The 13,746-nt window shown below is 42.0% G+C and overlaps 1 protein-coding gene across 2 annotated transcripts in view; it reads right to left on the bottom strand.

Annotated features, from left to right (window-relative positions):
• Positions 1-13,746, bottom strand: part of GTF3C1 (general transcription factor IIIC, polypeptide 1, alpha 220kDa) — an 81,854-nt gene that overhangs the window by 60,166 nt on the left and 7,942 nt on the right. For both annotated transcript variants that reach the window (XM_012645002.1, XM_012645003.1), the window contains exons 3-6: positions 12,759-12,935; positions 12,344-12,487; positions 8,792-8,888; positions 5,135-5,258 (exon numbers count right to left, since the gene is read on the bottom strand). In XM_012645002.1, coding sequence (XP_012500456.1) covers positions 5,135-5,258; positions 8,792-8,888; positions 12,344-12,487; positions 12,759-12,935 — 542 coding nt within the window. The remainder of the gene's footprint in view (positions 1-5,134; positions 5,259-8,791; positions 8,889-12,343; positions 12,488-12,758; positions 12,936-13,746) is intronic.

Below are 13,746 nucleotides of genomic sequence, written 5' to 3'. Positions count from 1 at the left end.
TCTTTTTAACTCCAGTGTTTGATTTCAAAGCTCTTTTAAACCTTTATATTTATTTTATTGCATTTTAATCATTCTTACTAGGGCTCATTTCTCTTTTTTCTTAGCTTGTATACATTAATCCTACTACCTTTTTAAAAGCCTCTTTTGCCATGTTAATGTTCATAGTTTGCTGTACCCTGTTATGTTTCTTGGTTTGGTTCTTATTGTTTTTATTTGAATTTTTAACAGTTTTATTGGGATATAATTCACATATCACACTCTTCACCCATTTAATCTGCACATATCAATGGCTGCTTAGTATATTCACAGGTGTGTGCCCCATCACCAGTCCATTCTAGAACATTCTCATCGCCTCAAACCCACTACTATCACTCCTCTCTCCCCTCACCCCTGGCCTAAACCTCACTAATCTACTTCTAGATTTCCTTATTCTGGATTTTCCTATACATGGAATCATATATTAATAGTAATGGCCTTTCACGACTGGCCATTCTTTCCCCATTGAATGGTCTTGGCACCTTTGTCAAAAATCAGTTGACCGCAGATGTAAGGGTTTATTTCTAGACTCTCGATTCTACTCCACCCATCTTTATGTCTGTCCTTGTGCCAGTGTCATGCTGCTACTGTTGCTTTGCCTTAAGTTTTGAAAGTGGGGAGTGTGAGTACTCTTACTTTATTCTTTTTCAGGATTGTTTTACCTGTCTGGGTCCTTTTCAATTCCCTGTGAATTTTAAAATCAGCCTGTTAATTTCTACAAAGAAGTTAGCCGGATTCTGATCTGGATTGCGTGGAATCAGTAGAATGGTTTGGGGAGTATTGCCATCTTACTAATGTTAAGTCTTTCAATCCAGGAACATGGGATGCTTTTCCATTTTACTTAGATCTTCAATTTCCTTCAACAGTGTTTTGTAGTTTTCAGAGCATACATTTTATACTTCTTTTGTTAAATTTATTCCTAAATTATTGTGAACAGAATTGTTTTCTTAATTTCATTTTCAGATTGTTCATGACAAGTATATAGAAATGCGATGGATTTTTGTACATTGATCTTGGGTCCTGCAATCTTGCTGAACTTGTTTATTTTTTTAAGACTCATGGAGGCAACAGCTCCCCGCCATCCCTTTCTACACTAGACTCATCTTGTCACCAAACCTGGAAAACCCACTCAAATGCCAATCTCAGTCATCAGCCCCAGGGAGCACAACTTCTGTCAATTGCTTCCAGCTGTGATCATTTTCTGAGGGATTGCAAAGTTAACTTCTATTTCTCTTCCTACCTTTTCTCAGCACAATTTTAAACACAGGATGACTGGTAAACATTCGAAGAAAATAATCCAAATTTGCAAAACAGATCAGTTCAGGGTGACTGTTTTCATTATGAAGGTTTTTTCACTTTTTGCAAAACAGATCGCTGCAATACTCTGTGCAATGAAATATGCATTTCAAATATGGCTAAATCCAAGCTCTTTAAAGAATGTTAGAAACAATTCGTATGCTATATCTTAGGGATACCTGTAAATTTACATGAAGTAATATATCATCTTTATTTATTATTTAAGTCTTCTCTACTCCATAATGCCTTAAAGGGGAATTTTTATGTTAATTTTGCAAAGCAAAATGACAAAGCTCAAGGCAAAAAACAAAACCCCTGAAAACTGTGCATTCATCCCTGTCTCCTGCACAAGGAAAGTAACTGGAGTGGCACTTACTTAAATGTGCTAAGCATATGCTTAGCCCCTACTCCGTTCCAAGCAGACACTGCACAGGCATTAAGGATATAAAGTATGTAAGGGGTGTGGCCACCACCCTCCAGAAGCTCACAACCTAGCTGGAAAAAAGTCACACAGATAAATAACTGAGCCACGAAGTGCCACGGACATGAGGGAAGGACTGACCGTGAGCCCAGGTTTCTAGCCTGAGCAGAGAGAGGTAGGCGACAATGTGGGCAAAGGGACCACCATGGGAATGAGATGAGCCTCCTGCAATCAGAATGGCTCAGTGTGTGTATGTGTGACAATCTAAATAATGTGATTGTCATCGTCTTGTGTGCCTGCCCTCTTAATATCGCATGAGGAGCTGAAGTCACCAGTATCTGTGCTGAGTCTTGCTGACCCTTCTTCCGGGAAATCTTCCCTCCCAGTCCCAGGCCTCAAGATGACTGGGACCGCTCACTGTGCAGGTCCTATGGATGGAAACACCTACAAGGGTCAGGCACATGACACACCAGCGTGAAGCAGGCTGAGGGTTACGCAGCAGCAAGCAGGGTGTTCTTGGTGAATGAGGAACGTGGGTCCCATCGAAATGGGGCAGCACCTCTCCGCCTAGCCAATTGCTATTAAAGAAATGCAGTCCGATGTTGCCTAATTTTATTTTTACAGAGAAGTTGAAAGTCAAACTCTTTAGGTAAAAATTCTGATTTTTAAATACCAGTAACAAATTCAATGAAAACAAACACTTCAAGGCAAAAAAAAATGCTAGAAATTGCTAGATTTGACTGACACGGCACCAGTTTTTGACCCCTACTCTGTGGACACTGTCACCTGTAAGCCCCACAACACTCTGGAAACTGAGTACTGTCAGCATCCCCAGAAAATCCAGATGAGGAAACAGATGTACAGAAGTCAAATGCCTTGCTCAAAATTACCCCACCAGAAAGTGATGGAACAAAAATTCTAACCCAGGGCTGTCGCATTTCAAAGCCCGTTCAGGTGTCTGTTTAGCTTCAAGTGGTTAATTTAAACTTCCAGGGACCTCAAGTTTGGGAGGAGGCTTTCTCCATGGTTGCCTGCCCAAGAAAAAAGGTTCTTTAAGGCACTAAGGTTCCTCTTTGGTTTCTCTTTATTTTCAGTATAAAATTACTCCAGTTTGTTTATTTTTAACACCTTTCTTCCAACAGCTCAGGAAATAAAAATGATTAATAGAGCCACAGGCCATGAGTATTTTCAGCATTGACAACATCAGACCTCTAAGTCAAATACTAAAGAATCTCCCAATGGTTAAGTTCTCCAGGACACCTCTCAGTTGGTGAACCTTTTCTTCCTTGCCACAGGACCCAGCAATCCTTTCTAATCTCCTCCGCACTCAAAGGCTGATGCCACCCACTCTTTCCCTTGAGGAGTTCCAGTCATTCCATCAATCACACATTTACCTAGCACTGAAGAATGTGTTAAGAACTAGGGACTCAAAGATGAGGTTTCACTCCAGGAGGGCTTCCTTACCTCCCAGCTGCTCCTTCTTTGTTTATACGCTTGTAATATTGTAATTATCTGTGTGTTAGCATCTCTTCCGTAAGACTTTTCTCAGACACAAAGAAGCTAGACAGGGTAGCCAGTGATTCCATTAACTAAGCTGGGAAACAAAGGAAGAGACAGAATCCCCTTGGACAGGCAGTTCCTATTCCCTCAACAAATATGGCCTCCTGCCTCCTACAGGGCACAGAGCTGTGCTGGGGATGCTGTGGGTCTGTCCTTCAGCACACATTCTGCTCACATGTGTTGATGAAGCCAGTCTCCACAGGTTACCTGCTATGCCTACAAAGTCGTACACATAGGCCCTAACGCAATTTTTTCTTGTATACCTTTTGGTTTTCCTTGGAGTTAATAACTCACTGATTTCCATTTGCTTGGCTTTCTATGTGCCTATCACTAACCCACACTCAGACTCTCTGAGCATGAAGCGCACCTCTGAAGGTTGGGGAAGAAGAAGAGAGAGGTTACCATCAGGTGGGCTTCAGTGAAGGGTGAGCCAGCAGGGGCTGCTATTTGTGGCAAACCCCCAAATTTCAGTATCTGAAAGACTTTTCTCTTGGACTCACCAGTTTCTTCAGAAAAGAACTTTCCAGCCTCCAGCCTAGGGGACTGGAAGACTGGCTGTCAGTGTTCTGAGAGCCCACGTTCCCTTTTAGGAAGCTACTGGAGGATGTGCATGAAACGACAGCATAAACCAAGAGATAGCCAAGTTGGGAACGGCAGCTGGGGGAATTTTCACCTATGGAGATTGCCACATATCCGTTTTGGGCACGGTGTCCTGTCCCCAGCCTGGGCTGACATCTCTGAGTCTAGACACCCTCTGGCACCTGCTCTCTTGAGCTAACTCCAGGCTTCTGTCTTTGTGGGAAGGGGCTTCTCGGGGGGGGGGGGGGGGGTGCAACTTCTCACACAGACTATCAGCCAGTCCTCTCATCTCTAGCCCCATCCACATCTGTGCTTTCAAAAGTACCTGGAATCTCCAACTTTTCAGTTTATTTCAAGTTTGGAGGTGTCAACTCTTGGCTGTTGTGCTTCACACATACTTAGCTTTCCCAGTCTGCTGAGTCAGTCACCATTTGTCCATCTGCCTTTGAACATCAAAACGTCACCAGCTCTCTCTGCTGTCATTTCTTGTCCTATTCTCTTTGCACGTGAGGGCTTATTCCTTTTATATCCCCATCTCCACTATGGTGGAGTCTGAGTCTCCGGAGTGTGGATAAACACATATATTCTGACTATCACCTTTTACTGAAAGCTCTAACCCTCAGCTTTTAAAATGATTTTGGTTAGTCAGGAGGTTAAACAGCATGGGACAAAAATGAAGAATAGAGAAAAATATAGGACTAACGAAGGTTTTTAAAGTTTTACAGGCTATCGTCCTTAGCTTAACTTTCTCAGAAGGCTCAAATTCTACATTTGCCACATACTGACTGGTTAACCTTCCATAAGTTACTTAACATCTTTTAACTTTTATTTTCTTACATGTAAAATGGTGATAATGCACCAACCTTATACAGCTAGCTGATGAGAGCATGCAGCACAGAGTAGGTACTTATTATAATAACAGAAGGCTAAAGAATGGCTTTAGAGTGGCTTAGTGTCAGAAGGAAAATATGAACTTGCTTTATGGGCACTGTAAATTTGAGATGTTGGACACCACATAGAGATGTTTGCTGGATGTGAGCTCTGCTTTCACTCAACAAACATTTTCTGGGCACTTTTGATATAGAAGGTCCTGAGCCAGGCACTGAGGCATTAAAAGTTGAATAAACATGGGAAATCATGCTGTAAGGCAGAATGTGATCAGCAAGAGAGGCTGGAGCTTAGAAGAGAGAAGTGACAGCCATTCATCCACCCCAGGGAACGGAGGCTGAGATCTGCCGTTACCTTTCTTTGTCTTACAAGGTCCACATTCAGGGTGAATCTCTTGTAAGGGAAGAGAAACCACTTTGGCGAGTCCGGCATTCAGCATGTACTGGTACAGACGCTTAAATGTCCTCTCACACAGCCCCTGCCGAAACACAGTTTAAAAGCTACTATTAGGTACGAGGAAGATGTTTGAAATGACTAAAAGGTCATGTAAATGAACACAAGTTCAGGACCTGAATTAATTATCTTGAATGGAGAAATGCTGGAGGTACGAACGAGCAGAGGCTGCCAAGCTACATCAACAAGGGAACAAAACAAAGTCCAGAGCAGGACAGAAATGATTCTACCTGTTGATGACAAGGGGAAGGAGCTTTGCCTGAAGAGATCCTGAAAGCACATACAGGGGTAGGAATGAGGCAGGTGAGCAGAGGCTTTTCACTTGAAAAAGTATCAACTTTTTCATGTTGTTTTGATTGTTTTAAACAAGGGTATTAATTATTAATATATACACATAAACACACACCTCCCACAGGCAGTGGGAAAAACAGATTAAAAAATTTTTTCAATGTAGTCTATCTGTGAAGTTACAACGAAATGATGATGAGTATATTCTTCCTAACACTCACGTTTCTGCACGGCTGGTACAACCAAAAGGATCCTAAGTACATCTTCTCTGCAGGGGTTACCAAAGGACAGCCTCCAGGGCAGGCCATGCTTTTTCATCTATGTAACGTTTTTTTTAAAAAAGCAATTTACTTGCCAAATTTGAAAAGTGAAGAGACTCATAAAAAAAAGCACCCAGCTGGTACCTCATTCATGACATTTCCAGATCTGTGGTAAGCAAAGAATGTCACTTTCTGATAGGTCCAGGAACCCCAAGTTACTTTGAGACCTCGAGAAAAGAGAAATTTACCCAATTCCTACAGATACCTACAGACACGTTTAAATTCTTGGCTTGGCTCGACAGGCTTTAAAGTCTAACCTGAACTCCTTATGAAAAAATTCCAGCAAAGCCAATTGAAAAAAAGAAAAAAGGAAAGCCTATATGGCCAATAACTATTCTTGCTGCACTTTATGCAAATAATCAGGCCAAGTATAATGAGACTAAAATTTATTTCACAAATAAATTGGTCCTGCAATGATTTGTCTTTAGTAGAAACGGGAAACTGTAGAGAGAAAATTACATTTCAGAAGAAATTACAGTAAACCCATTATTAGATTCTAGCTTGAATCCTGAATTCTTCCCTGGCTACAAGTCTCCAAATACTGTTTTCGAATTTTTCTTCCATTTTTATGATGGGGACTCAGTGAAATTGCCCCTACCTTTTTCCTGAGGCCCTGCAGGTATACTTTGTGACATACAAACTCCAGGCAAGAAAGCCACTGCCTACTTCCACTTTAACTGAAGATGTTTTGAGTTTAACATCTAGACACCTCAGCTGGACGCTCTCTAGCCTCTACAGAGTAGAGCGGTTACAAATATTAACCTTTGCTTTTCTTCTGTGTGCAAGCTCATCTGCAATGCCAGCTTGTAGAATGGGACAAAGCTGTTTAACTGAACTGATCTATTCACAGGACTAAGCGACTGATTAAAGAAGATAGGGAACACTATGTTTAAATTTGCTCTTTTTCGTTTATCCCGATGTGTTTTTTTTTGTTTTTCACTCCTTTGTATATCTCCATCTAACAACCTCTAATTCAAATTTCTCCAAAGTTATCAGTTTGGCTTTTAATATGTGAAACTTTTTAGTTTCTAAGTGGGGACTGAAGAAAATTAGAAATATTTTACCCCAGTATAGGGCATTTGACATGCTGCACTGACTGAAGAAGGCTCGAGGTCTCTCTGCCCTTACTCCTCCCATTCCCCCCTTCCCCACCAACAGGCACTCCCCAAAAATGTTAAAGTTTCTTGTGAGCCACAAAGGCCAAAAAAAAAGAAAGAAAAAAGATTAAAAATTATTAAAATAAATGTTAAAGCTTCTTTATCTGCCTAAAGATCGAAACCCACCTAGTAGGACAATCGTTCTTTTCTTCCCCTCCCTGTAGGACCAGGACTGTGACCACACCTGAACAGACTCTTTAAGAAGATAATGTCCTGCTTCTCAGACTAATTCAAATTCCACAGAGAACTAGTTACTCTTTGTTCTCCACCCGTTCATCCTCCCTAGTAATCTTCTATTGCCACTCAACAGAATTCCTCTTCCCCACTCCCCAGTAACCCAATTTACCAGAAAGGCATATAAGCTTCTAAACCCCATTGCAGAGCTGAATTTGCATTCTGAAGACTCTTGTGTATACACAGTAAATAAATTTGTATCTTTTTCTCCAATTAATAAAAAAAGAAAAAGCACCAAGATTTTGGCTCCTTTTGAACAACTAAGATCTGGCACCCAGTGCTAGGACTGCAGGTCCTCCCAGCAGCAGTGAGCAGGAGCTGAGGACCGGCCGCTTGCCTTCAGCAGGCATGCCCATCTCCGCAGGGCCACAGCCTCCGTGCTCCCCACCAGACCCTTGGACAATGAAACTGAAGGTAGGTTGCCATTTATCACCATTTTTGCACTGCTTTTCTCTAACGGTAGTTAAGAGGAAAGTTAATTTCTTAAATCTATACTGCTATCAGAATTTTTTTTACACTTGGCCCATTTTGTTCATTTCCATCACCCTCCTGGGCACTGCTGCCATTTGATTTTGCAGCCCCTGGAAGAGTCAGGCAAGTTACCACAGCTCTAAGTTACAGATCAAACAGGAGGCTCTCATGACAAAGGGGTGTTCATTAAGTCTCACAGGTTCCTTCTGAAACTCTGGGGGAGACATTGGGAGCAAATGTCCGTGGGCTGCTGCCACCACAGATGTGTGATCAACAACTAACCAGCACTCTAGCCTTTGGAGAGCAGAACATATGGCTATCAAAACAATACAGATGACTCACATATGGCTCATTCGAACCCACTGGCTTGTAAATGGCATCTATCGTTAATCTAGCCATACCCCCAGCACCATGGAAAGACCCTACGGAAACTCATCCATCAGACCTCAGCCCTCAACATATGGTACTAAGCCCTAGAGTGACCATCCTAAGCGAGGGAAGATGATGTAGTCTTGTCTTCTTGGGGGCTGCCATCAAGGACTCGCACAATCTGGCCAGCAAAAAGAGAAAGAAGCAATAAGCCCTCCTCCCACAGCTCCCCCAAAAAGACAGCATCCATATTCATGGCATTAGCCTCACCTACAGGCTAATTTATTCACCAAATCCTGCTTGGCTCTCTCTGACCCGTTTCTAGCTGTCGACTGTCCTGGGCCCAAAGACAAAGCAGGTCCGTAACTGCCTTCCTCCCTACCTGTCTCACTTCCTTTCCAGGACTGTCACCACTCTGCTATTTCAGTATAAAACCACTGGGAACAAAATCACAGGCTGGATTATGGAAGTAAATCTAAACACCAAGATTTACCATTCCATGTGAACTTTGGTAACAGGTTCCAGAACAAACCCTGGAGGAAAATAAAAGTCAGGCAAGAGCAAGAATTTAAATGAAGGACAGCACTTATTCATTCTCTGAAACAAAGGAAAATCCCATTTGTTTCAAACCTACAACAGGGTTTTGGGTTGCAATCCATTAATCTCCGCCTGACAAAGATTTCCCAGCAGCCCAGCACACGGGCACCCCCGGCGCTCACCAGTTCTTCCCTCAGCTTTCCTAGTGTCTCCATCTGGTTACTCCGCGTGCTCAGCATGGCTGAAAGCTTCTCCATGAGGATGTCATATTTGCTCCTCCTGCAAGGAAAACAAAACAGTTTGTTTTTTCAAACCTATAGCTAAAGACAATATTTACTGCCTGTTTTTTAAAGATGATACAACATGACTTAAATGACCACATGGGTCTCAGAGATCATCCAGCCCGGTGCCCACATTTTAGCTGGAGATATTGTGGCTGTGAGAGGTTTGGTTGTGTGTTCAAGGTCACCTAACTAGTGGCAGTGTACAAACTAGACTCTAAGATCAAAACTTGAATGAAATAATTCTTTAAAACACCTTACATCTTAATAATACTTTTCAAGTTTAGGAAGCATCTTATATATTTCTTTATAAATCACTTGGTGAAAGATGGGGATTATTTCATAAAGAAATTAACAGGCTTCCCCAAAATTCAGGCCTGAGATGGGAACCTAGGTCTTCTTCTTCTACATCTAGCACTCTCTTTCCTACATTGTGACGCCTCTCTGATTCTGAAGCCCTGGTTTCTGCCTCTGACATCACTGGTGTGATTGATCCCACCTTCGATCTCATTTCTACTGTGAAGTAGATGTCATGACAAATACTTCCAAGCTAAAAAGCACCAAGGCCTCTTGACTCTGTGTGCCCAGGGGAAACTAGGAGAGGGGTACGGAGAGGAGCCTTGTTGCCAGTTCAGCTGGACAAGGACAGCATGGCTTGACCCACAGTCCTAGGGAAAAGGTGAGTACATGTGTGGGATCCGGAGACTACACTCACTTCTCCATTTGCATTGCCTCTTAATGAGTGAAAAAATAAATGAAGGGACAGATATTTACTGCATATGGACTACTATGTATTTTAAGCACTATGCCATAGCCATTTTACACAAGAGATAACAGTGGGTCAAAGAGGTCAAGTGAGGGGTGGTTTTGAAATACAGATCTTGATTTAATCCGGTGTTCTCTCTTCTGCCACATGGCTGCCACCCTATGTTCTTTGTAGATCACAGGCTACACACCATTTATGAGTTTGGTGAGATAGTTATTTAACTAAGGAATTGTATGACCAATTAAAATGTGAATTCCTAAAACATGATTCTCTCCAATATAGTATAGCACAGTTGACTCCTCAACATGGGTTTGAACTGGGCAGGCCCATTATATATGTATATATTTTTTTTCCCAATACATATATTGAAAATGTTTTTGGAGACTTGTCACAATTTGAAAAAATTATTCACAGATGAACCATATAACCCAGAAATATCGAAAAAATTAAGAAAAAGATGTGTCATGAATGCATAAAATATATGTAGATATTAGTCTATTTTATCATTTACTACCCTCAAATATACACAAATCTATGAAAAAAGTTAAAATTTTATTTTTGTCCTGTTTGCAGTATCATACATGATTGTCACACTGCTGCTAGTATGCTCACACCTGTTACTGCAAATTCAAAACCCAGGTAAGACTTCTCCTGAGAATTTACTTTAGGTCGGGGTTGGGCTGCTTGGTACAAGGCTGCACCCGCAACTGGGCAGGTTCAACAACACAGGAGCCTTTCCCCAGACCATAAAATTTACCAAAACTTATATACAAAAAATACAGACCATACATGGTACCATTTGGAGTTGAAAGAAATGTAAATAAATGTAAAGATGCAGTCATAACTGCATAAAATTAATTATAATACAAACTATACTACTGTGGTAATTGTGTAGCCACCTCCTGTCACTACTGTGGCAAGCTCAAGTGTTGAGAGTATGGGTTTAAAATGCCATGTGACACTAATCATCGCTTTGTGCGCAGTTCGTCTCTCCAGTACATTGCTTATCACAGTAAAAAGTGATCTCTCACAGTTCTCGCGTATTTTTCATTGTGTTTAGTGCAATACCATAAACCTTGAATGATACCATGGGATCCTTATGAAATGCCACTAGTGATGCTAGAAGTGCTCCCTAGAAGGAGAGAAAAGTCATGACATTACAAGAAAAAGTTAAATTGCTTGATATGTACTGCAGATTGAGGTCTGCAGATGGGCTGCCCACCATTTCAGACAGACAATTCATCTTGCAAACAGATGACATAAACTTACGGTATTCATAAATACAGTACAGTATATAAATGTCTTTTCTCTTCCTTATGATTTTAATAACATTTTCTCTTCTCTAGCTTACTTATTATACTAATACAGTATATGAGACATGTAACATATACAACAAAATATGTGTTAACTGTTTATATAATCAGTAAGGCTTCTGGTCGACAGTAGGCTATCAGAAGTTAAGTTTTGGGGAGTCAAAAGTTATATGTGGATTTTCAACTGTGTGGGGGATTGGCACCCCTAACCCCCAGCATTGTTCAAAGGTCAACTGTATTTCCAAAACATAAGTGAGAAGATAAATTAAGAATTCAGAACATTTTGGACATCTTGACAGGTTTGAAGGCCATTAGACAGCTGTAAGACAAACCAATAGACAGAGAAGATTTTCACCCCCAGAGATCTATAGTCAATAGACAGTGTATACATATGTATCAAGCACTTTTTTGGAGCCAAGCCGTGTACAATGCAGTGGGCACTGCGAACTTGAAAACTTACACTTAATCCTGAGTGTTCACTCCCCTCCCCTTTGGGGGATGCACCTGGCCACTGGAGTAAAGGGTAGGGACTCTTGTCAACTGGCCAGGGAGAATCACAGAATCATTCCCCATGGTCCAGGGAAGGTCTGCCTACTTGCCTCCCCACTATCCCTCAGCACTGCCTACCACTACCACAAGTGCTGGTGGCCAGGCACTATGAGGCCCAGAACTTACATACCCAAGGACTGCTTTTCCTAGGCCCTACACCAGCTTGACCTTTCCTCATGCTGGCTTCTGCCCCTTCCACAAAGGAGGGCATGGGATTGTAGAATATAGACTGAGACCTCTGCAGAGTGGTGGAACATTTCTTTCCCCCATTCCTGTGTCAGGTAATTAGTCACCCCAACAGCAAGGATTAAAGAGTCAGTGATAACCTACTCACTCTCAGAGACTCCCTGGTTCTCAGAAGGGAATGTGCATATTTTGCCAGTTTGCTACATTGCCTGGACTAGGATACCCAGCTAGAATACCCATATCATGCATTGCAATCATTCAGCAGAACCTCACTGTCTCATCCACATAACATTGATTATTATGGTTGTGTGTTATAAAACATCTAATTTGCAACTGACATAATTCAACCACAATTCTGTCACCATGACAAACTTTAATTTTTACACTTCTCCAAAATTTTACCAAAATGTTAATAGTTTCTATTGTTGGGCTGTGGGGTTGTAGGTAATTTTTTCTTTCTTTTATGCATAATTTCCAGGCTTTCTAAATAAGCAGGACTTATTTTCACCAGCAACAGATAATAAATATCCTTTTTAAAAAACCAGTCATATTCTGATTTGGCTTCTACGATTTTTGAAAGCATAATACACATGGCTGCAACAAAAAAGTAACCTCATGCTTTGACCTCTGCAAACATACCTGTCCACATGAAACCGGTTCAGGAGGAGGAGGATTGAGTGTTGTTGGGCTCCAGTGGGTAATCGGATCACATGGGACTGCATCGTAATGAGCCCATTTTTGTTCAAAATTTTCCTATGATAGTGCAGCTTCCCAGCATCAACCCTAGAGAAGGAAAGAAACATGGGCTGTGTCATGTACTTTGTTGATAGCTTTAACTCCATAATGTATGGAGTCTCTCACTTGGATATACACACCAGACACATACCTCCTGTCCAGCCAACCTAAGAGAACAGTCGCTATGAGACAATGGCCTTGGAAAGAAAAGCCATGCCTGAGGGAAGACAAGGCAGCACGTCCCTACATTTGGTGTGCAAGATGCAATGACTAGTGAGCCCCAATAATTGAAAGCAGAGAAGCAAATCCTCCTCCTTACTTGAAAGCAGTGCTGTGCAGGTCTCGCTGGAGCTCTCCTTGCCACCTGGATCGGCCTAATCGCTCCAGGATGCAGTAAGAGAAGTCGGGGAGCTTCAGGTCAGGATCCCCCTCCTGGCCTATCAAGGCCCTGTACCGCATGGCCTGGGAGGCAACAATGATCAGTTTCTTACCCCACCTACAAATCAGAAACAACCAAAAAGAAACAGGTTTAACTGATTTTAAGAAAACCGAAATATGAAAAAGTAGAACTTTTCAGATTGTTCATTTTCTGCTTCTTCTCGGAAGTCCATAATAACCCCAAATGAATCTAAGCAAGTTTTCAGAGCCTTAGAACTGAAGGAAAAAGACAATCTTATTTCCTTGCTGAAAGCCACCCCAGGGCTTGCCAAGGCACTCACACCAGATCCAAACTCCTCATCATGGTCAGGAAGGCCCTCCACAATCTGAACCTCCCTGCCTCACTCATCTCATCTTCCACAACTCTGCCCCTCACCCACAACCGTCTTCTTGTTCCTGAAAAAAGCCTCAGGGTCACTGTCCTTCCTGTTTCTTCTGGCTGGCTGCTCTTCTTCTGGATATTTACATAATCAATTTCTTCTCATCATTCAGGTCACAGCTCAGCTATCAACTCCCCAGGCCTTCCAGAAAGTGCCAACTAGAGTTCCAGGCCCTCCCCAATCATTCCCATATTCTTCATAGCACTCAGCACTCTCAGAAACAGCCATAGTTTTTTGCCAATATTCTTATCAGTTTCCCTCATTCAAATATAAGTGCTATAAGAGCAGGGACATTGTTGACTTGTTCGCCAGGATCTCCTTAGTGCCTAGAAGAATGTGGGTGCATGGTAGGGGCTCTGCACATATTTATTAAGTAAATAAACTAGCCTAGGCCGGGTGCGGTGGCTCACGCCTGTAATCCTAGCTCTCTGGGAGGCCGAGGCGGGCGGATTGTTTGAGCTCCGGAGTTCGAGACCAGCCTGAGCAAGA

This window comes from Propithecus coquereli, unplaced genomic scaffold (genome assembly GCF_000956105.1).
Source record: "Propithecus coquereli isolate 6110/MARCELLA unplaced genomic scaffold, Pcoq_1.0 Scaffold223, whole genome shotgun sequence".
NCBI lineage: Eukaryota > Metazoa > Chordata > Mammalia > Primates > Indriidae > Propithecus > Propithecus coquereli.
The sequence above is the reverse complement of the archived record's forward strand: the minus strand, read 5'-3'. Positions and strand labels throughout refer to the sequence as shown.